We start from the raw sequence: 23,391 nt of genomic DNA on the forward strand, positions 1-23,391 counted from the left end.
TACATGGCATCATGGAAAACTCATTTAACAATTCAGAATATTGCTTTGTCTGATGGTGCCCTTGTTGCTTTGCTCTTACTCCAAGCCATTATTTCATTTTTCTTCTTGACCTCATGGAAAGCCATGGCCTTCTTGACCTGGCTCTCTTGTATCTTTATTTAATTGTCCTTTACTTTTTGATTTTTAGTCCTAATGAAACAGCTACCATACTCATCCTGTTTCAGTTTCCCCCCCATTTTCATTAACAACAAAACAGCACTTGGTCACTGCAACATAGACATAGAAAGAGTACACTGAGGAATTGCAAATAAATGTAATAGAGCCACATATATTACAGTTTCAGGTATATTTATGATTGTTCATACACACTAAAATAACACAAAATAACATCACTTTAGTTAATTTCCTTATTTTTTCCTTTCTCTTGCTGTATTTATGACCCTGTGCTTGTCCAGAACTTTCCTTTAGCTAGATTAAGTAAATTTCTTATTCTTGAACCTACTATAAAGGTATAAAAGCTTTTCGCTAATTTTTTAATTAATTAGTGTTTCTCAAAAATATGTTTGAGCCCTGATGTTGTTCCACCATTTCCAGAAAATGAAAATAGTTTTAAACCTTTAGTTTTATATGCTTAATGGATTATACCAAGGAAATTAGGAATGAATCATTTTCAGGATTTTGTTTACAGGAATTTTTCATCTTTATTGGTACACTGCAAATAAATGGGGACTCTCTTAAAAGCTTCTTGTAAGACATATTAAAAAATTAATGTCCGTGAAATCATTTAAAACTAAAAAGCATCGGTTTCCCTTGCAGATGTTCCGAAGGCTAGGAATTAATTTCAAATATCATATTCAAATATTGGTTATTCAGCAGGATATGTACATTAATCACAGCAGAGAGAAGGTTTTACACCAAAATAAAAAATATTGTATATGTGGTCTGCATTACTGTATGATGTAGGCCTACAGTGCAGCTCATCACTGAATATTAATGCATTTCTTTTTGGTTAGGGCAAAAATGATTTGATTTAAAATACTTCATCTGAAAGGGGAAAAGAAAACCTGCAATCACAAGGAAAGAAAAACATCTCAAAAGGTAAAGAAGGACACATTATCCAGGTTTGGGTCCACTCCAGTTTTGTTTGTATGGGGAGGGAGTGGGAATGGGAAGAGTGACGTTAAAACCTGCACGTAATAATTACCGTTATCCTAAAAAACGGCAATAATTCAAATTTTCATGCCAACATAGCAGGACATTAATACAACAGCACAGATTTTTTTTGCTTCTGCTGTTTGTAGGTGGGGTACGTTCTCGGAGCCGAAAACGTGGGGTTCGCGCTGATCTCACAAATTTTCCCGCCCTTTCCGCGGTGCAGCGCGCGGACACCGGTCACGTGCGTGGCGGGCCGCTCTAGTCGGCTGGAAGACGTCGAGGAAGCGGAAAGGAGACGTGAAAAAAAAGGTTTGTTAATCCCTCGCAATCCCTTCTTGAGCCATCTGTCAATAGCTCCAAGCTAAATGTATCCCACTGAATCGAAAGAGTGGTGCAAGAAAGGTTCACAATGGCGAATTAAGGAAAATTTACCTCAGAAGTAGGAACGTGTGTCAGCCTGCTTAGACTTAGTTGCTGATGCTTACCAGACAGTATTTAGCTTGCTTTGTAAGGAATGGGTTTGCTAAATACATCCTGGAACACAGCCGTCCATTCATAGTTATTTTTTTTTTTGTTTAAAAATAGCCTTCTTTTGGTGTTGAGAATAGTTTTACCCCGTATTTAAGAGCTGGAATGCAAAGAGGGCTGTATTCCCACCATCACATGTGTTTCCAGTTACTACTTGTACCATAATTCATAATTCCGACTGCACGCACTTGTACTCCTGCTGGGTACCCTTCTCGAGTTGGGTGTCTTCAGTTCACCCTAAAACATCTCCTTGTGTGGACCTCAGGTAGGCTGGATAATTGTTGTCAAATTCGCTTCAGCTCAGCAACCACTTGTAGTATTATTTTCTTGGTTAAGTTGCCTTACTCCTTCTTTCACATGTCTTTGGGGTGTGAGCATACAAGCACGCCCGGAGCTGGATTCAAACCTCTACCTGAACGAAAGATGAGGAGCTGTGAGGCACCAGCTTTACCAGCTGCAACAGCATGCCGCTTTCCTTTAGGTAAAATGGCATAATTAATGCGGGCGGAGTGGAGAAGTTGGAGGCGAACAATGGAGGGTTTCATCGCTCAGAGCCAGCCAAGCTTACATTTCCTTTGCGTCTACAAAATTGAGCCTTTGTCAGCCATGAGAAAGTGCCCTGTAGAAGAGAAGTTATCCCTTTTGCCTTTTAAGTATTTCATAAAAGGACCCTCACATTACTGTCCTCTAATATGTACCTTTTCTCCTCTTGGGTGTCACATTTCTAGATACATTAGACTGTGTAAATATTTCTTTGAAAGAAATGGCTTTTGCTGGTGGTGTAGTAGAGAAAAGAGGCCTCGCCCTTATACTCTGAATCTGTGATGGCTTCACCCATACATGTCTGCAGTTTTGCTTTTTCTCTCACAGATATAGTCTTCAAAGGTAAATGTCAACTCAGAAAAACTTAAAAGGTCAAATTAAAATGGTTCACTGCATCTGATCGAGTTTTGTTCGACATACAAAATGTCTGCTTTTGTGATGTTCTCCTCATTAATCTATGACCACGAGATTTCCGTATCTTGTCAGTTTGATATGGGGACCACTCAGTATTACATTTATGGATTTACTTTATAACTGTGCATTTACCTTTTAAAATGGGTGAGGTATGGTTTTCTTATTACTTCCATTTAGCTGATGCCTTTGTCTGGGGTGATATACAATGTTAGATATTCAGTTTCACTTTGATTTATCCATCCAAGAGTATTATCACAGTAACAGTCAGGGTAAAACTTCAGTAAAGGGTATCCAAAACCTTCAGATTGCAAAGTAGCAGCCTGAATCATTGTTTCACCTCGTTTGTAAAGAACATGCACATTGATAAAATAAAAACTTGAGAACTATGATTTGCATTGATTAAACAAGTTTATTTTTATCATTTACATATAAGTGAACATTTCATAGCACTCCTTGCAGGAGTATCACAGTTACTTCCAAGATAACTTTTAAAACGTGGTCTAAAAATAAAATAGGCTCTTTTTCTGCTTGATATCAGAAATATGTTTCTCTTTTTACATGATTCTTGTATGACAAGAAAACGCAATCTTATGTCACTTGCATGACAAACAGGTGCAATCTGATAGCAGTTACAATAAAAGAATAAACTACTTTCATTAAAAAAAAAAAAAAAAGACAGAGAGAATCTAGTTTTGGCATTGAACTTGGTTTCTAGCTTATCTGTCTTCTCAACATGTTACTTGAAACGCTGTGCTAAAAACATAGACATTTACTGCGGGCATGACATACAGTTGTCCAGTTAGCACATTTTGCACTGAACATTTAAATTCCAGTACCAGGTTGTTTTGAGAAGGCTATCTAAAGTTGATTTCTATGACCTTAAAGCTTGTCAGAATGCACTGTTGTTTTTAGCCAACACGGAATTTCTTCCGCACTTTACAGTTGACTTATGGGGAAAAGTCTGTTGGCTTAAAGGATAGGTGCCACACAATCATCAGTTGTTACACAGGTATCCCAGTATGAATGTATGTACATTAAAATATTGAACTTAATTCTGCTAAAGACAAAAGTAGAAATCTTTTTGTGTGCATAGCTGGAAACTCTGTGCAAGACCATAGTAAGCACATTACGATGCACTGTATTGAAGATGGGTACTATGTTCTTTCACTGGTATACATCATGACGCATTATGTTCACCAGAAAAAAATTTTAAATCAAACAATCAGAAAAAAATTTACATAAAACTCATTAACTTTCCTTTACAGGGATTCATCACTGTGGTAATAAACATGTATAAATACATTGCATTCAAGCAGTTGTTACAATATATTAAACTGGCTGAATTATATATATATGTATATATATATATACACACACACACATACATACATATATATATATATATATATGTAGTCTCTATATGTAAAATCTCATCTGTAAAAAAAAAATCAACAAAGAATCACAAAAAAAGCCATAGAAGATTCCTTTGCAGTGTAAACACGCTAGCTGGGAAGAAACCTATCTGTTCTAAATGCTTCCTCACAGAATGCAGAAAAAGCTGAAGTAAACTAGCTGGACTTATCTCTCCACAGCAGCAATAATAAGTATGGTAACTTGTTTCTGTCAGGTTGTGACTAAATATGAGATTTTTCAGTGTAAGTCTTTTTGGATACGCAAAGCAATTTTGAAAAAAACATAAAAAAAACTTAAAATTGATGAGGAAGATTTTTTTTCCTTCTGTGGACTTGTTTTGTTGACATCAATAGACTCTGCATTTCCCTGTTTAGTTGCAATACATGGCCCAAGAAGCTCTAATTTTCAAAACGTGAAGTTTCTGACAAATTCTTTTATGTTGAGCCACCTTTTTCATACCCTCCAGTGTTCTTCCACACAGATGTGGGATAAGCCTGAACCTGTTCTCAGGAACATTCAGAGGTATTGACCCCCAGTTCCATTAATATGTATATACGTATTAATGGAACTGGATGTCAATACATCTGAATGTTTTATATATATGTATATACATATATATATCCGTCTATATATCAGTGATATTATATGTATATATAAAAACAGCATGAAAAACCTTTGCCATGATGATAGTGGAAATTCAGCTCTGTTTCACAGATTGTTTACGATATTGTGATGTTGGAACTTTGTACATGTAAGTGCCTAAACAAAACAAAAAGTGACACTGGGAAAAAATAACAGCAGATCAAATCTGGATTTATCGGTTTAAGGCTGGTCCACCAGATGTTCATGCTTGTGGGCAATCTGAGAAGTCACAGCTTTAGCTTTGTCAGTGACTTCCTGGTGACAGCTGTAGTCAGTGCAGAGTTGGTGAAGGAATGTAGTGATATGGCACTTGGTGCGGATTGACAAGCATTAAAATATGTCCTCCAGCGTTCAGTAGCATGGCACTGTGAGGGGGACTTCCTGATGCATCTGCTGTGCTGTGGGCCCTTATCCTTGATCTGGGCCCCTGTTGCTGTATGGCCAGTCCCATGTGTTTGACGCTCTGTACAGACAAATCAGCGGTGCAATAGAAGCTTCTTTGGATAAGTGTAGAGCGCTCCTTCATTCCAGTTATGGAGTGTCAAAAAATGCAATGGTCATGATGTGAGCAAGGACAGCAAGCATTATGTAGATGGATGGCCGTGGTCTGCAGATAAGCACTTCTTTTCTTTCTCTGTCCCCTCACACTTTTAGGCCTCTACAAAATTGCTCCTTCTGTTCATATGGCAGGTCCCTTCATTTTGAGACCTGAAAAAGGAGACAATGGATGCTGGGTTTAGAATCTGGCTCCCCCACAGGTTGTTCCCATATGATCATTCAAGAGAATCTTGCATTCTGTTGGTCTACTTGAGGTTTGGCTGATATACACTGGAAATATTGTGAAATTTATTTAATTATTTTGTGAGATAAAGCCTCTTTTCATGTACACATTCATACATTTCATAATTTGATGTTGATTGCTGCTCTACTATTCTGTGAAATCATCTAATTGCAATGTGTTCATAATACAAACAATCCCCTATAAATTCAGTTGGAGGAAACAAATACCTGTTTTATTGAGCCAAATTGCATCTCCACTGGTTATTGTTCTAACTAAAGATTTAATTACAGACACGTTACTGCCTCATTATAATTTTTTCACCAGCCACTGTGTGGTCTGTCTTCACAGATGTGCTATGTAACGGTTAGTAAGTAACGCTGGCGTTCCAGCTCTTGGCCTCTTAGCACGTATTCATTTTCCCCATGTGAGCAAAACACAGCAGTATCCTTGTTCAGTGGAGGACTCCGAGGAAGAGCAAGCTCAATTAGCTTTAATGCTGGATTATAGGATTTAAATTACAATTGAGTGTATAGTAAATACAGGGTTTTCTTGCTTCCTTGACTCTAACCCAGTGTAGTGACACACTGCACAACCTTGAACTGAAGGCTGTCCTCTAAAAGAGCTGTGCTGTCTAGATAAATGCTTTTTCTACTACAGCCATCTGCTTTCACTTTGGTGTGATAATGGTGTAGTAAAGGCATATGTGGGAAAATACACGAAGCCAAAGAATTAGCAGTGCTCCAGTTCCATTAGCAGGAATCAAAGATCAAATATGCTAAGATCAACCAGTCCCAAAATTTATACAGATTTTACAGATGGAAAACTGGTGTTCTTGTCACTACCTCTAGTAGACCACAAACTGCTGTGGAGGCTTTGGGAGTCTGCTGCTGGAGACAGGGTAAGCAGGAATTCAGGTTTTAGTTTTGCGTAAAAGGCCTCTTTGTGGTCTGGGCCAGTTATGTGTAAATAGTTTAATAGGAGCCTGATGTCAAAGCCCTTAGAGTACAGAATGGTGGTGAAAGCTAAGCACGTAGATCTGCCACTCTTGGTTTGCACTTGAACCCTTAGTACAGACATAAGAAATTTCATTGTCTGGCTTGTTACACTTTCTATGCTTTTGCACTTGGTGCTAAACTCCTGATGTTGTTTTACACAGCAGAAGAACATGAGTGGGTGCTTCTGTTTTTTGACCAAACTTGTTTTTCGCAAATGTCCTTGTAATTGTCATTGAAGTGCTCTGTCCGTATAGCTCAGTCAATGCGACAGTACTTTGGGATTATGTCCACATTTATTTCAAAAAACTGTATTCTGTGCAGGGGGTGAGCGGTGGCGCAGTGGGTTGGACCGCAGTCCTGCTCTCCCGTGGGTCTGGGGTTCGAGTCCCGCTTGGGGTGCCCTGCGACGGACTGGCGTCCCGTCCTGGGTGTGTCCCCTCCCCCTCTGGCCTTACGCCCTGTGTTGCCGGGTAGGCTCCGGTTCCCCGTGACCCCGTATGGGACAAGCGGTTCTGAAAATGTGTGTGTGTGTGTGTGTGTGTGTGTGTGTGTATTCTGTGCATATCAATCTGTAGTAGACAGATGTGTCTCATAAGGAAGTTCACCGAATTGCATGATTTAGATTCGTGTTTACTTCAGCCTGAGTTCTGCCAGCGAAGACATATGGACGACGATGCATCATGGTTCAAGCAATTAAGCTTTGTAGGTGACCTCTCGCTATCACCTCACTGCTCCAGTTGTCTCTGCTGCACATGTACCGTGATTTTGCCTCCAGTATTCTGTAGCTCTGTAACCTAATGTGATCAAATGACACCAGAACCATTTCGCTTACTTTCCCCTCAGATACTCTACATCAGATCAAAGCCATCTGCCACAATCCCTGCTGGAGGGATTGCCAAGGGTTACATAATGCTGATCTAGGAGACTGTGTTAGAGGTGTCTTTATGAACTGACCACTGATTTCTGTGTGTCTAACTCAGAAATGACACTAAGAATCCTTTAAACTACCTGAGTTATATATGTTGCAGACTGATTGGCTTTCAGCTCAGAGTTAATAATACGTCAGGTACAGACTGGTTCCTGATTTCCTTTAAAAGTTGTAGCTTATTTTTATAACAGAAACAAGACATGCCAGCTTTGGAGCTTGATGTCCTAGGAATGGCTTTTGTTTAAATTAGTAACCAACTGTGCCTTGGTATGAAGACAAGGTATTAATAATAATAAATAAGTATAGGTAGTACAAAAAATCTCCAAAACTTGTGAACTAAAATGCACTCCCTCGCTGCTGCGGCTGCTTCACATGGTTTCATGGGAGATTGATTAAGCCAGCTCATATATGTAATGCCATTGTATCCTAATTACAGTGGATTGTGCTGTTTATTTGATTCTAGAATTATTTCCAGTTCACATGAAGATAATTTGCCATGTCCTATGTGGCGTTCCAAGTTAATGTTTTCAGGTCTTTATTCCTAACCTGTCCAAAGGCCTATAGTGAAACCGGCATGACTGTTCTCATTCACACAGACTTGGGAACTGTAAAGTATGGTGAGTTTGCAATATCAAGATAAGGAAATGAGGGGAAGATGACAATATTGGTTGTGATCAAAAAGGTTAAAACTCTGCAGCTAACAGGACAAATAGTGATAGCATTTAAGGTGGAACAGCAGTGACCAACAAAAAATCAGTTTCTCTGTCCAATCTGTTTGTCTGGGTTTGATCTTTATTTTTAGCCCACGTTTTTGAAGCCTATTATTCCGCTTGTGTTTGCTTACAGCGAGAGTTTCCCTTGTGTGTGTGTTTTTTTTTTGGTGACCACAGCTCTGGTAATTAGCTAGGAAGGCCATGCACAGCAAGTGGCGGACCCTGATAAGGGCAGGAAGGGGGAGAGTGGCGATACCCTTCACACTGCTCCGGAAGCACGGGCTTAGAGGGTTGTGCCAGGCTACCCTGTACGTTCAGCAGCAATGAGAGCACGTTCAGGAATTCGGTGGCGGCCTCACACAAAGGAGGACCCCTGCTCTTAGGTGTTTCCGCCCTTTTTGTCATGTTGACATGCAGACCTGAAACCGAATGCAGTCAGTTGAGAGCAGCGCCTGCTCACACGTGGGCGAGTGATCTGTAGTTCTGAGGAATGCTGTGAGAGCCCATACAGAAGAAAACTAATCTGCCCTGTTTTGAAAAGATGTCTGGAATGTTTGCAGTGCCATATATTATGAAATAAGCGTGACTGCTTTGTAATAGTTGCACAGTACAGCTGATTCAGACATACAATGCAGTATATGTTTTCCATTTGGGAACCATAGCTCTTCAGTCAGATTTTGTGTGAATTAGCTAGTAACATTTACCTTATCATATCTTGACTGATGACGGCGACCTACTGAGTTGGCTCAATCTGAAAAAGAAAGGAGACCAAAGGTGAGACTGGACTATTAGGGGGTAAAAGATGTGTTTATACATTCTCAGGAAAAGGCAGGGGCCTTTCAACTGCTTGGAGGTGTGGATTGAGGGATGAGTAGGTTTATGATTACATCGTTGTTGACACTGTTAAGTTCATACATTAAGAATATGGGCAGGAGTCATGTGACCTCTGTGTGTTGGAAAGAAGACAGGATCTGTCTGCTCCCTAAAGAATACAGTACGTGTGGTGCTTCTTCATGGGTTTCATCACTCCCTAAAGGTCAGCTCAAGAGACTTGGGTCAAATCTATCAGTAAACGAGGAGTGATTCTTTTGAATTTGAGTGACTCTCTTTTTCCAGTTTCCCTCCCCAAAATTGGACTTGCATTTAGGCACATAGCAGTCAGTTACATAGGTCAAAAGTCTTTGAGCTCATTTGCTGTCAGTTCCACCCTGCCCCCCCAGCATTTGTGAAGCACCATCCTTTTTAGGCCTCTAGTGTGTGAGAAGGTGGGCAGCTGCCTCCTCCCATCACTGTCCGTGCTATTAATGGACCACTCAGCCAAAAGCCAACAAGCTAGAAATAATAAGAACTATTCAGAGGCCCGAGAATAGAAAGCAGCCAGCCAGTGACAGGCTTTTTCTAGTACTTGTGGTATTTATAGCATTGGCTATCAAAGTGTAGAACTGGATTTCACAAGTCAGTGAATATTTGTGAAACAGCTGCATCTAGAATTTTTCTGTTAAGATCATTTATTGTGCTCTGTGTTGTTATTCCTGTATTATGTAACTTCTGTACTGCACTTTCCATCTGCATGCTCATTAATACAGATATTGTCCTATATGTACGTATTACCTCATTGCGTTTACAGAAATGTTGTAACTGCAAAACTGTGTTATGTTGATGTTATTAAGGCTTCATTTATGCAGCCTGTAATCTAAATTAAAAGGTATGAAACATTACATCTAAAATCATAAACCAAATTGAATACAAAAGCTGATTACACTGTATCTTACTAATAGTGTACTCTGCATGCGTAAGGCTGTGTGGAATAAATTTTTGGTTAGCAGGGGAGCCCAAAGTTTAAACCAAGCCTGCTTAGTATGACGTGAACATGGGATATATTGTGGTTTCCTGGCATCCGATTGAGTTAGTTCAATCAGCCCACGCTGGGCATTTTTGGGGGTGAGCATGAACCGCAGCACCCATCTGTTATTATCATGAGGATGCTGTGTGGCTTATCATATGTGTTTTGTGATATCCTTTTCCTAAACCCAGTCCCAAACCTGTCTGCTTGTTTTATGGAAGCTTTTTTGTATACCATTCTAGCTTTGACTGCAGTCAATTATTGCCCAATGTTCAAAATCCAAGAATGGTGGGATTCTAGTCTGGTGACAGAATACAACTCTTTTTGTCCAGTGTCTCTGAAAAATAATGCCTTTGTGTTGGCGATCATCATCAGGCAAGCTCATTAGAACCAGCAAGGAATTGTATCTGTACTGTTTGTTTATTAGATTCAGACAAATTTTATGGGAAACTATACCAACAAGGGCAGCTGAGAGACATGGACAGTAGACATTACATTTCCACCCTATCTAAAAATGTCCTCATCTTCAAACAGGAAGGAAGTCATTTTAAGAGGCACAGAGGAAGGCAACTTGATAAAAGGTTTTGGATGATGAGAATGTTTGTCTTTTCCTTTTAAGGGAATGACAACAGTTATGTGTTTGTCTAAAGTGAACGTTTGTTTTCCACATTAATACAGGGTTGTACCTTAAAAAAGAAATGTAAACATACAGTAACTTTACATGTGTAATGGTCTTTGAAATACTAATCTAAACTTCTGTACAGCTGATGACTGACCTTATAGTTAACGTAATCACAAGTTCACATTAAAACTTTAAAATATTTGAATAGGTATCATATTTCTTGTGCAGGGGATTTGTTTAAACGTGAATAAAATACTTTTGAACCCTTCAGCAACTGAGATGAAGCTGAAGAGTAAGAGGTATTTATTATTCATTTGTGGTAAAACACTTGATTAATATATTCTTTTAATTGTTGTGTGCAGATATGAGTGAATAAAATCAGCCCATACAAAACATGTTCTATAACTTGGTCTGTGGAAAGTTCTGACTGGGTTGGGCTAAACAATCATAAATATATGTAAAATATAAATATATAACTGGCTTTGACAACCTTTGAGTCTGGTGCTTTCCTGGAAGGCCTTATACTACGGTGTGAAGTTCAGACTTACTGTTTCTCTGCTTTGTCCCGGTCATCAAGAAAGAAGAGGGCTGTGGCGAGGAAGAACATCCCTCCAAGGACGATGACAAAGGGACACAGCATGAGTGCATAGCCCAGGCTGAGGAACTGCCACAGGACTGAGTCAGTGTAGCTCTGCTGCAGGGCATCTGAGATCTGGCAGTAGTAGAAGAAAAAAATAGTTTCAGAGTTTGAACCTTGGACCCTTTTCATATGGTCTGCACTAATTTAAGGGGAAACTGTTTTGCTATGAGGAGTGTCAGGGGTTCACGTATCCAAAAAAATATGTCCCCCAGTTAGCAAAATGTGCAGGGGCATTGAGTTTATCTCTGGAGATTTTCCCTGAACAGCCCACTGTGGACTAAGGCAGGCAATTGCTGCAAGATACTGAGGCCCTGATTCTGCTGGTGCAGTCAATCTTAATGCGCTTTGGCCCTGAATTCTTTACTCCAAACCAATCAGCACAGTTTAGCTGTAGTCTATTTTCCACAGAAGAACCTGCAAGAGCTGAGGGGGAGTAGATCTTTGAGTTTGCTAGGGATCCTGTGATTGAATATCGACTGAATGTATTGCCAAGTCATGCAGATCAGAAGTACAACTGCAGAGCCAGTGCAGCTTTCCTTATCCAGAGGTGGTGGACTCATAGTAGCTTTAAATGAAGTGCATGTATAATTTTCCTTTGCTTTGTTCAAATGACATTATTGTCATTCCAGACTTTGGCTTTTTTAATATATCAGTTTCACTTCCAACCAGCCTCTAACCTTTGGGTTTCATGAAAAGAGCTTGTCTGGGTATGTTTAATCAGGTGGAGTATGCATAATTTATTTGTGGAATAAGAAATGTCTTCCTTCAGTAACCTTTGTCATAATGTTGTAATGTTAATTCTACTGAACTAGGAGCGATAACTTTAAATAATTAGCAGTCAGAATATGTTTTATTTACTATGCAACCATCGTCAACACGGGGAGCACTTTGGTATGAAAACCAAAGTTAGGGTTCTGCATGGCAGATCAGTGGACAACAAAGCTGAAATGTCAGGGGACATGTACAATATGTGCAAAGGGACATACATACACACACAAAATACTGGACCTTCTAAAAACAACATAAAATATGTAAAGCTTTCTGTCAGTTCAGAATTCAAATGTGCGTTTGTTTGTGTGTACACAAACAGTAGCCTGTGGTACAGTTTTGGCTTGGGAGAAAAAACCAAGTGTACCTGCTGTTAAAAAAATAGTTGTAAGGGAGCTTCAAAAAGAACTATCTTTAATTCTGTTTCTCCATGCACTAACCTCTCAACACGTAGAAATACCCTTTAGCTCATCTGTTGTACCCCTATAAACCCTCCATCCAATGTTCCTGAGGAGCACCGCAATCCCCGGTGTGTGGTTACCACAGTGAAAGGTCTTGAATTTCCATAATGATGTGGGCTGCGTTCTACTGGCCTTTTTACTCCTTTTACCAAGGTATTCCAGCAGCCCATGCTGGCAATCTGGCTGGTGACCTACTCCTCCCAAGGGAGTAATTTCTTTCTTCTTCACCCAGGGCAGCTGTCATGTATACATGACATTTGCTGTCCCAGGGTGGCTTAGGGTGCTAGTTGAAGCTCCCATGTTCCATAACTTTATTAATAACACAGATTTAAGTCTGTCATGCTTCTCATTGTCTGCTCTCTGTCTGTATCCTTACTAAAGAAACATTTGTGGCAAACTAAATAGAAATGTAAAATCTTTGTGGATTCCTGAAAGCAGGCCTCTTCAAATTCCTTGGCAGGTCAGCTGTATATCTCATCCCAGTCTTGAGTCAGCCTAGGAAATTTAGAGCTGTGTGGGTTACCCAAAGGTTGACTTTGTAGTTGCTAAGCAATGTGGTCTGCGTCTCTTCTTGCCATTTGCCGGCAGCTTTTATTTCTGTGCTGTGCTTTGGGGCTAACAACCGGCCCACTGCTGAATTATATCTCACAGATTAGATATATCTCCTGCATGAATAATTATTGACTGTGACGTTATTCAAAAGGGTGTGAGTCTATTGACATTTTCTGTGTTGCAATCTTTTTTCTTTGATGGGGATATTTATAAGATATTTGCTGTATGCTACATGTTCCAGTGAGTGCAGGACTTTTTACTGGGAGGTGAGATGCTTCCTCAGAATTAATACCTGACTGGAAACTGCCATGCCACATGCCACAAGTGTGTGTGAAAATCTGGCAGTTAAAGCAATGCCACCTCTGGTCTGCAGGGTGCTGTAATATTGCACCTCTCCAGATTGTTACATTTCCATCATCAAGGCTTGTAACACTGACGTTACTTAATCCATTACTTTTCTGATATTGTCTGCATAACCTAACAAAATATACCATAATCCTCAATTATACTATTTAATTGAGGATTAAACATTATGTTGTTAGAAGTGATGTTAACATAAGTAGGTCGCCTTAATTAACAGTAAATGGCCGTGACAAGAACCAATAGTCCACAGTTTTAAAACTCACCCAGTTATTCGAACAACACAAAAGGCTGTTTAGTGTGGGACATGGAATTGCGCTTGAAGAAAGATTTTGGAAGAATTGGTTAGTTTGTGGAAAATTTCACATGAATAATATGTGTACTGTGGCATTTTTCTTCCCAGGGATGCAGCTATTTTATAGGCCATGATTGACTGCAGGTCCTAGTCATTGTCCTGTTGTATGGGGATCCAACGGGAGCACTTAGGGTTTGGCCACATGTGTGTCGGTAAGTGCCATTATTATTGCCTTAAAGTGAAACAAAAAAGTGCCTTCTGGGGCCTGTTTGTGGTAAAGGTAGCAAAATATCACCTCCATTTCCATGTTTTTTCCACAAGCATTCAAAACCTTGGCTAAGCCTATTATAACATGCTGTTGTTCTGCTGGAATGCTAAGTGTTTGCTGGCAGAACACCTAAATGATTATTGCCAGTCCTGGTATGAGACTGCAGTTAGTTCTTTAGCACATGGTACACTGTGATGATCATAACATACCAAGATCTACCTCATTTCAGTGATATTACTGTTGGTAATGTAGGTGGTCTGAGACCTATCTGTTGTTTCCTAATTTCATATATACATTTCAGTTTTAACCTTTTATTATTATACATATCTGCCTAAAGGAGTTTTAGGAAAGAAAGTAAATTCTGCTTGACTCTGACAAATTCAGAAGTGTAGCTTTGTGAAACGTTTATCAAACACCTTAGCTAATAGCTTAATGAAAAGGTTTGGAAATGGAAAGTTTGTGATAGTCAAGTTTTCTTACCAAGCCAATCAGGTAAGGACTTCCAGCATCTCCAAGGATGTGTGAAGTGAAGCCTTGGAAAGCAACAGCTGTGGCTCTGCGTGTTGGGATGACTACATACTGTGCAATGAGGGAGAGAAAAAAGGACAAGGAAAGAGTTATGAGTGAATTAGGAAAAAGGGACCCATCCTTCCTTAACAGAACCCTTCAGGGGTATTTATTTATGTACATTCAGCCCACCTTATAATCATCAAATTCTGTCAGTTTCAGTTGATCACCTTTACTGGAACTCTGTCTAATACAGCAATAAATGCATCAGTGTATGTAGCTACATGTCAAAATTCTGAATGACAGAATAGGAGTGAGTTTTTTTTCCCAGTGTGCTACTGTCTGAATTTACTGGGCAGTCAGCTCATGACCACTTTTCTTTAGGGCTGGGAAAAAAGGCTGCTTTGAAAATGCAGCTCTGTTTTTCCATTTGTGGTGTGTGAAACTCTTTTTTGCCTGGGAAATAACTGTGTTCTCTGTAGATTTTTGGACGTGCACCTCACAGTCACACAACTTTCAATTAAAAAAAAGTTGGAAAAAAGTTTGTAATATTAGTTTCCAGTCTCTGTGTCGATGAGTATAGGCGTTGGTGCTCACCATTAATATGTCTGCAGTAATGGCCCAATTTAAGAATAGCAGTGTTTCCCCTATGAAAATGCAGACCTGTAAAAGAAAGATGTACAGGGACCATGAACATTTATACATTCTAACAGAACTGCGTATAATGTGTGAATCTATGCATGTGGCAACAGTGCAATGGACTGGCATTTCATCCTTCTGTACCTTGGAACAAGCCGTTAACAAAGGTGAGTGAATAAAAATGTAACCTGTGTCTACTTACTCAGTTTAATTTCTCAATTTTAGTTGTGTTTGTTAGGTTTAAGTGGATGCTTCATTACTTTGGCTACTGGTATTACAGTAGGAATAGCTTCAGTTTTTTGCACACTGATGTGAGGATCTTAAAAGAGATGGAAAGATCAAATAGGGCAGTAGTTACATTGCGTAAGGCTATTTGTAACCATTGAAAAGCATTTTATTGAGACATAGAAAAATTCCAGTGAAAAGCTGAAGACTGGGGAACAAATTACTGCAGTCCAGTATTAAAGCTTTGCTCTCAGATGAAGAAAAACCTTATGTCTTTCACAGATGTTGTTTTTCTTTCTGACATTGTGCAGTTTTTACCCTTTCCACTAATTGAAATGCATAGACTATTTACTTGTATTATTTTTGTTAATTTCTTTCCACTGGTATTGATCCCTGGGGGGCGCTGTGGCGCAGTGGGTTGGACCAGGTCCTGCTCTCCGGTGGGTCTGGGGTTCGAGTCCCGCTTGGGTTGCCTTGCGGCGGACTGGCGTCCCGTCCTGGGTGTGTCCCCTCCCCCTCCGGCCCTACACCGTGTTACTGAGTAGGCTCCGGTTCCCCGCGACCCCGTATGGGACAAGCGGTTCCGAAAATGTGTGTGTGTGTGTGTGTGTGTGGTATTGATCCTTGGAAAAAAGTTTCAAATATGCTCCCAAAATGACTAAATGTTTTAAGTATGATTTAGGTTTCAGGTACTGAATGTTAATATTCATGATGTCACTTGCTATGTGTGGTCTGTAATGGTTTGACCACAGCAGATCTAGTCAGACAACAGCTGCTCGTACAAGCAGGTGATGCAGTTTTTCTTGTAACAGATCTGCAGGCATAGAGTTCCACTTGGAATCCTGTGAATTTTCTGTGACTTGCAAGTTTTTTTTCTTCTTCCACACTGAGCATGACCTGCTTTTGGGTTTGCATCCACTGACTTGGAATTGACCCTTAGCAGCAGACAGAAAGTGATGGATGAGGTCTCTCTGTGACTGGGCTTTGCAGCTGCCTTTTATGACTGACAGCCCACAAGGGTACCCATGTGCCATCAGCTATCGATTTTCTACACCAAGATTTAGTAGCTGTGTTGGATCTGATTAAATGCAATTGCAGGTATAGAAAGGACCTTTCAGTTGCTGTTCAGCTTGCAGGGGGGCCTCTGTAGGAAAATATGTTTGTGTTGCATTTTAATGTACTGACATTTGTTGCTGCCTGCTCTTCAGTCCAAAATTACTTATAGTGCACACATGTATAAACCCATGGAAGATGTATGATAGGCATTGCTACTAAGGTGCATCGCATGTTAACCTAAATGGTTCCACTTGGGGAAGGAGGCTAGCCCTGTTGTGTGTCTCTTTGCCCCACTTTTGGCTTCAGAAGTGGGATGCAGGAAGCAGCCAGATAGAACTCAGCACCCCACATTTTACCACCAGCATGAACACATCACTCCAAATGTAAAAAAAAACATGTACTGAAGGAGACTTCCAGTGGTTGAACAGTCGAGTGTTGCTCAGTGTGATCCCATCACTATCATATCTTTAACAGTTACTGTAGTGATTCTGAAGGGGTGAATTTGATGGCTCTGCTCCAAAATACCAACCATTTAGTTACTTTATATCTTTAACCAGAAGATGAACATGGTTTTCTAACAAGGTTGTTTGTATTTCCTTCTTCATTACTGTTTCCTATGTGATCTAGCAGGTTTTGGAAGGCAAATTTTTTCCACATTGGCCATTGCAACATGAAATGAACTACTCTTAGGACTAGATATGATTTCTTGCATGAATCCTATGGATCCCAAAGTCAAAAAATCAAGCGGTGTTTCCAACTTCCTGCTTTTCTGCATGTGAAGTGCACTCTTTCTGGTTGGTGTGACAGGTAAATTGAAAATACATTTTCAGGGCCTATTTCATATTTTTTAAAAACAAATAGAAGCAACATGTGTACTACAAAGTGTTTTTAAGGTCAACCACCTAAAACTGGGCATATAATCCATTATTTAATGTGCTAAAATCAAGCATGCATTTATTATTGAACATAATCATTTGATTTTTAAACTGAAGTGGTTCACAGGAAAAGCAGCCTTGCTGCAAGTCTTGCGGCATGCCCTTGATTTCAATATTTAATGAGCATTGTGAAAGTGTGGAGGATATTTTTGATTGTCAGCATGGGGAAGTTATGGGGTCATTTATGACCATGCATACTAGTACTCACATAGGCTCCCACAATGCTCTTCTTGGCCACAACAAAAATGAGGCAGATGAAGATGGCAGAACCCAGCATGCTGACAGCACACACCAGTGGATCTGCCCTCTCGGTCTTCTGGCGGCAAAGACGAGTGGTGGCTGCTCCGATCAGCACCCCCAGCAATCCAGTCACGCAGGTGATGGCACCAAAAATCAAACTGTACAGGAAGTCCCAGAAAGTTTGGAGTTAGCCTGTTCTGTTTCACCTTTAAGAGATTTATTTCATTAAAAGTGTTGAAAGTATTTGGGACACTTTGGATAAAAATGTTAAATTATGATTGAATATTAAGGGTAGCAGTTCCAATATGGGGGGGGGGCACACGCGGTGGTATGGTGGGCTTGGCCATTGCTCGCTGTGTGGCGGGTCTGGGGTTCAAGCCCTGCTTGGGGGTGCTTTGTGATGGACTGGTGTCCTGTCCTGGGTGTGTCCCCTCCCCTTTTGGCCTTTTGCCCTGTGCTGCGGGGGAGGCTCCAGCTCGCTGCGACCCCGCTTGGGACAAGCTTTTGCTTGGTAGCAAGGGTAGCATGATGGTACGATGGATAGTGCAGATGTCTCTTAGCACCTGGGCTATGTGATTGGGTGTGGGTTTCAATCCAGTTCAGTATGTGTGGTGTTTGCATGCTCTCCCTGTATTTGCATGGTTTCCTCTGGGTGCTCTGGTTTCCTTCCACAGTCCAAAGACATGTGTTTCAGGTCATTTGGTGACCCTGAACTGCCCCTAGTGTGAGTCACTCAGTGTATGTGTGACTAAGAGGCCAGGGTACCCTGAATTGCCTGAATTGCCCCATATGCTTCAGGGATAAACTGCGGACTACCACAGCCCTGCTTTAGGACAAGTGATAAATGCTTGAATAAGACTAAATAATGGTCAGTGCTATTAGAAAGTACCGCTCATTCATTCAACAACAATAACAGAATGCACCCCTTTCTAGATGGGGGTTAAAGGATTGCTTAAGTTAATCAAGGGGGTACAATAGCCACACCCACCTGTCCTTGCTACTGCATGGTTCCTGAGTGCAAGGCACAACAGCCTTCTGGACCACCTGCGCCCTGAAGAGATACTGCGGGATCCATACACCAAAAGCTCCCGTGGCGAAGGAGACAGCAGCAGAGGCCAGGGAGGAGAACACGTAGCTGCGGCTGGTGGAGTGAAAATGATGCAGAAAATGCACTACTGTTCTTCACTGTGCAAAACATTAATTGTTAACATTATTAAATTAAAATATATCATAATGCAGATCCCAAATTGAGACAGACAGACTCAAATTATTTAGTGGTCATAAAGCACACACTGATGGAGGACTATATAGGAAAAAAAATCCAAGTAACACATCAAAGCTTACTTTTTGGCCAGTGCTTTCATGTCACACGTCCAAGGTGTACGGGTCTTCAGACGACCACCGAGCTGGTCTGCACTTCCCCGCTTGGGCTCAGGTACGAAGAACAGGATCAGGGTCCCTGCTGTCATCCCCAGAACTGGAGACACCTGCAGATGACAGGGAAGGCTGCAGTGCTCTACTTTAATGACAGACCCAATGAGCTCATGAAGATCGGTGCTGTGCACTGCTGAAGTGGCTGCATGGAAATGCCAGTGCAGGTGTGGACTTTTCCTTAGTTCTGCATTGCGGCACATTTTGAATCTGCCATCGTCAGCTTTTCGCTTTAGAGTCCCCGGAGCCATGTCGGTCAAAAGTGTGCTTGCCGCCCAGATGCAATTATATAGAAAGCCATCCACGGGGGTGGATCCTTGCTGTGAGAGGGCCAATGTAATCTTGTCTTGTTTTTGATCTTCCTTGATGGACAGTACAGAGCAGGCTTCCATCAATAGGCTGGATTACACGATTTATCCTTTCACGTGACATCACAAGAAGAAACCCCTCCAAACCCCCATCTTCCAGTACAAACGAAAGGTAGAACAGTATTTTCCCCCTCAAAGTAGGAAATCACTGGTTAAATCTTTTAATGTGTTTATTTTTTCTGATTTGACAGTGTAATTAATGACTCTCTGTTGGTGCTGCTATTATTCATTTGGCTCGGTAGGCAATATGGAAAAAGAATATAGTATTTTTTGGATTTTTCTCCAGGAAATGATAAAATTACTTCCTGTTTCCATCAGCTATAAAAATGTCATCTAAAGAGTCTTTCAGATCCCATATTTGTAGGAAGCATTGTACTTGGTTGTACCCAGCCCTCCGATCAAACCATAAAAATAATGGCAAAGAACATGGATTTTAACACCTATGTACTCTGGTGAGCTGATATTGGCAATGACATGGGCTTAACTAATTACTGACTAATGAGTTAAGAGGTCATTCATTTAGTCTTGGTCTGTGTGGATTTTAGACAATCTGTAGCCATCACAGAAATGGAGTCAAGCCTTCATACTGATTGGTCTAGACTGTTGCTAGGCGCTTTTGTAGAACCACTGTGTTTGTTGCTACTGCACATTTACATTTGATATGCAGTTAGCAAAATACCACTAACAAATGCGTCCTTGTGCCTGCTCTGTACTGGTACATAAAGAGACGACTGATTGATTTGTTGTTGTTCTCAGGGACTACTGAGGTCTAGTTATTTCTGTAAAGCACACAATCTGTATTTCATCTAAGCAAGAATGGCCTGGTATGAAGGAATTATGACTAACTATCTGTTTTTGTTGGTGGGCTATAGTGTAGACTTAATTTGCTTCTTCTTGAAAACTGTAAAGGGCTTATTTCCCTTTCTGCTGTAAATATAAATGCTCCCATTCTCTTCATCCTCCAGCCTCTGGTCATAATACGTTATCATTAAAAAAGTGTGGGATAGAAAGCAGGACCCTTAGTGGGTGCTCTGGTGTCAGCTTGCACCCTCTTTTTTTAATTTTCTATTCTTGAATCTGGAGACCCCACAGTTAACATTAAAATGGCACTTAAGTGCTCATGGAGTGAAGTGTTCCCTGCATGCAACCAACAATAATGAAGAGTTCTTACCCTTAGTGCCCAGTGCCAGTCTCCGGCTGCTTCCTTTGCACTTGAGCCCAAGATATAGCCCAGTCCACTAGAAAGGAAAAACGCCAAGATACTGTAATTAGAGCTAAGAAAAAGCCACAAAATACGCCTTTCCTGAAACATACACATACCTCAGCAACAGAATACAAGGTATGCGTTCCCCACTGTGGCCTGCAAAACATATCAAGCTCTTTGATGACAGAAAATTATAATAAAGAATCTGTTCAGGTTGCTGACAGTTAATTCCTGTTTTCCCCCATATTTAATCAGATATCCTCAAAAATGGTAAACATCACTAAATGTGAGTTCCGTCTTCCTGCAGAAACCCTGCAGCAAAAAAGCAAACTACTGCTGTGGATTGTGATCCATGTTGATTTTCCTGTCTCTGCAGCAAGTATGTTCAAAACACTTCAGTCCATCAGACATCTGATGTGGATTTGGGGCATTGTGAATTGTAGAGTGACTCCCACTGTGTGCACTGGAACAGCTGATGCTCTTTCAGATAAGGCTTTATCTCTTCCTCATGTTTATAGTCTTGTAAGAGTCTTAATAAGTCATGTCTGTTTCTTCATGAGGTAGGGAATGTAAGGCAGATAGCTAATCAAAGAGTCAATGTCTGGGTGCTGTAAGGGAATGTCAGGTTACTGAGCAATCTCTTCAAGACTTAATTGTAACAATTTTCTGATTTGGGAGGAATCACACATTATTTGGCAGGCAGCATTTCTCCTTAATCTACTTACATGTAGTTCTCAAAACATTGTGTGGCTGTAGTTAGTTAGGTGTGCGCTGTCGAATTTCACATTCCTGTACCGGTCACTTTACATCTGTCGACGTTGCGACAGCAGTGGTTAGGTAAGGTACTTAACACATCCAAACCTTTAGTTTGTGCATCTGGTACCTTTTTTAATGAATTTGGTAATGAAGCTCACTTTTGTTACTTGCTGCTCTGAATTAATCATTTGTATCCCATCAAGGAAAATGTAGTTTTTGAAAATGGATTGTGTTTCAGAATTGGCACTGACGTGGCTGAAACTGACCCAGGAACTATGTGAACACAGATTCCATGCTTATGTTGCCACACCTGTTGGTAGAGTGGCCCTAGCAAGCAGTGAAACAGGATGAATGTTACACCTGGAAAGGAAATTAGGCCATTTCATCACGTCCTCAGAATGACTGTCATGAGAGGAGAGATTTGAGTGAGGGATTGTTTTAAGAGGAATTTTCCTAAGAAGTGAAGGTGAGAAACCTGTGATCTCATTTAACTGAGTATATTTGTTTTTCTTGATTACTGTACTGCAGTGGTGTCATGCCAACTCCTCAGTTCTGCAAAGTCTTACTCATTATCTTTATGGCAGCTATTGACAGAGACGGCAGTCATCCGCTGGTCAGTCTCATTGGGCTACTGCAACACCTTGGCTGACTCAAAGTAGACAAGTCACATGTGCTGGAACCGTGACTTTTTTCTCCATTATTCAAAGGGCGTTCCTCTGCATTTCACACGCCATGACCCTTCCCTCATTTCCAGACGCAATCCACAGTCCACTGGCTCAGGTAGACCACTTTAAGATTGTGTTTATCAGGACATTACATTATTGTCTTAAACACCGATGGGGACCTTACAATAGGCTCTTATCAGTATGTATTCCCTTCAGTCCTTGTGACGACCAAATGACGATTACAGCTAACCTTGCTTCACTTATGAGGGGAACTACGTTCTTATGTTAAACTTCATCTGAACATAACTGCATTGTTGTGTTAAATTGTCCTGATATATAAAAATAATAACGAATGTCCTGAACTATTATTGCTTTACCATTGACTAACCTTATCAGCCAACATTCCCTTTGTGTTTGGAATACCAGACAACAGTGTAATAGACTTCTGAAAAACAGTTCAATTTTAACCTGAGGTGTTACAGCTTGTGTTTTAGGGTTGGGGTGTTTATTAAGTAGACAGCCCATTTCCTTTGCACCGCGACTCCCCCTTTAGGTCACTTCCTGGAAACAGCCACATCAGTTCAACCAAGATAAACAAGCCACTGGGTTCCCATTGTTCCACCGTTGAGCAGTTTGGTTGGAATTCTTTGCCTCAGCATTCCATAACCCGTTCGAGGAATGATCTTTCCTGTCTGATATGATGGATGTTCAATCTGCCATCAATTCTGTTATTGGGCTGGAATTACAGTAATGGATTCCCAACAAATGAAAATTGTTGGAACTGTTTTTTTTTTTCTTTCTGTTTGTTGTGTGATGATACTTGGGATAAACCTGTAAGGGTTGAATTCTTTTTCAGACTGAAGCAGAGCAAAGACAAACTTGTCATTTTTTTGTGGAGAACACTGAATGGAAAGTTAGAGCTGAGGAACACCATTAGTGACTATGCTGTTATAATTTCCATTTCATTCAGAGCTGCTGCTTAACTGTTAGTCAGGATACAATGGAGAACCGAATGACACAATACACTGAAAACGACAGTAGGATGAGGCATGTGGGACAATGTCGACTGAAACTCACAATCAAGCAAGCCCATTTGTTTTTTCCCTTTGTTTTCCCTCTCCTAATCCAAAGTCTTGTATTTTGTCTGATCTTGACATAACTTTTCTTTCATACATTTTATAAGCTTCCTGATCTATCTTTATATCATTCTGAGGTGGCAAGCCTCTTTCGTCAAAATGGAATAAATAAACAGACATTGACTGCCTAATGTGCAATAACTGTCTCCTTGGCATTGCAGACAGTCTGACCTTCAAGAACTTGAGATTTTGTGTGATAAAATTATGGAAGTGTTTTATTGTTTTCTTAGCTTTCATCTGGCAACTCCTCTTTTTCCTCATTCTAAGATTCTCAGTACATCTTGATGTGCTTGGGTGACCTTGTTCAG

At 40.5% G+C, this 23,391-nt stretch overlaps 1 protein-coding gene across 1 annotated transcript in view; it reads right to left on the reverse strand.

Annotated features, from left to right (window-relative positions):
• Nucleotides 1–4,060: 4,060 nt before the first annotated feature.
• The window catches only part of spns2 (SPNS lysolipid transporter 2, sphingosine-1-phosphate), a 66,018-nt gene continuing 46,687 nt past the window's right edge, over nt 4,061–23,391 (reverse strand). The window contains exons 5-13 of the mRNA XM_018742040.1: nt 20,494–20,560; nt 18,868–19,010; nt 18,512–18,664; nt 17,492–17,681; nt 15,026–15,091; nt 14,402–14,500; nt 11,126–11,289; nt 8,817–8,863; nt 4,061–5,403 (exon numbers count right to left, since the gene is read on the reverse strand). Of these exons, the coding sequence (XP_018597556.1) occupies nt 8,821–8,863; nt 11,126–11,289; nt 14,402–14,500; nt 15,026–15,091; nt 17,492–17,681; nt 18,512–18,664; nt 18,868–19,010; nt 20,494–20,560 (925 nt within the window). The 3' untranslated portion in view covers nt 4,061–5,403; nt 8,817–8,820. The remainder of the gene's footprint in view (nt 5,404–8,816; nt 8,864–11,125; nt 11,290–14,401; nt 14,501–15,025; nt 15,092–17,491; nt 17,682–18,511; nt 18,665–18,867; nt 19,011–20,493; nt 20,561–23,391) is intronic.

The sequence above is a fragment of the Scleropages formosus genome, chromosome 25 (assembly GCF_900964775.1).
Source record: "Scleropages formosus chromosome 25, fSclFor1.1, whole genome shotgun sequence".
NCBI lineage: Eukaryota > Metazoa > Chordata > Actinopteri > Osteoglossiformes > Osteoglossidae > Scleropages > Scleropages formosus.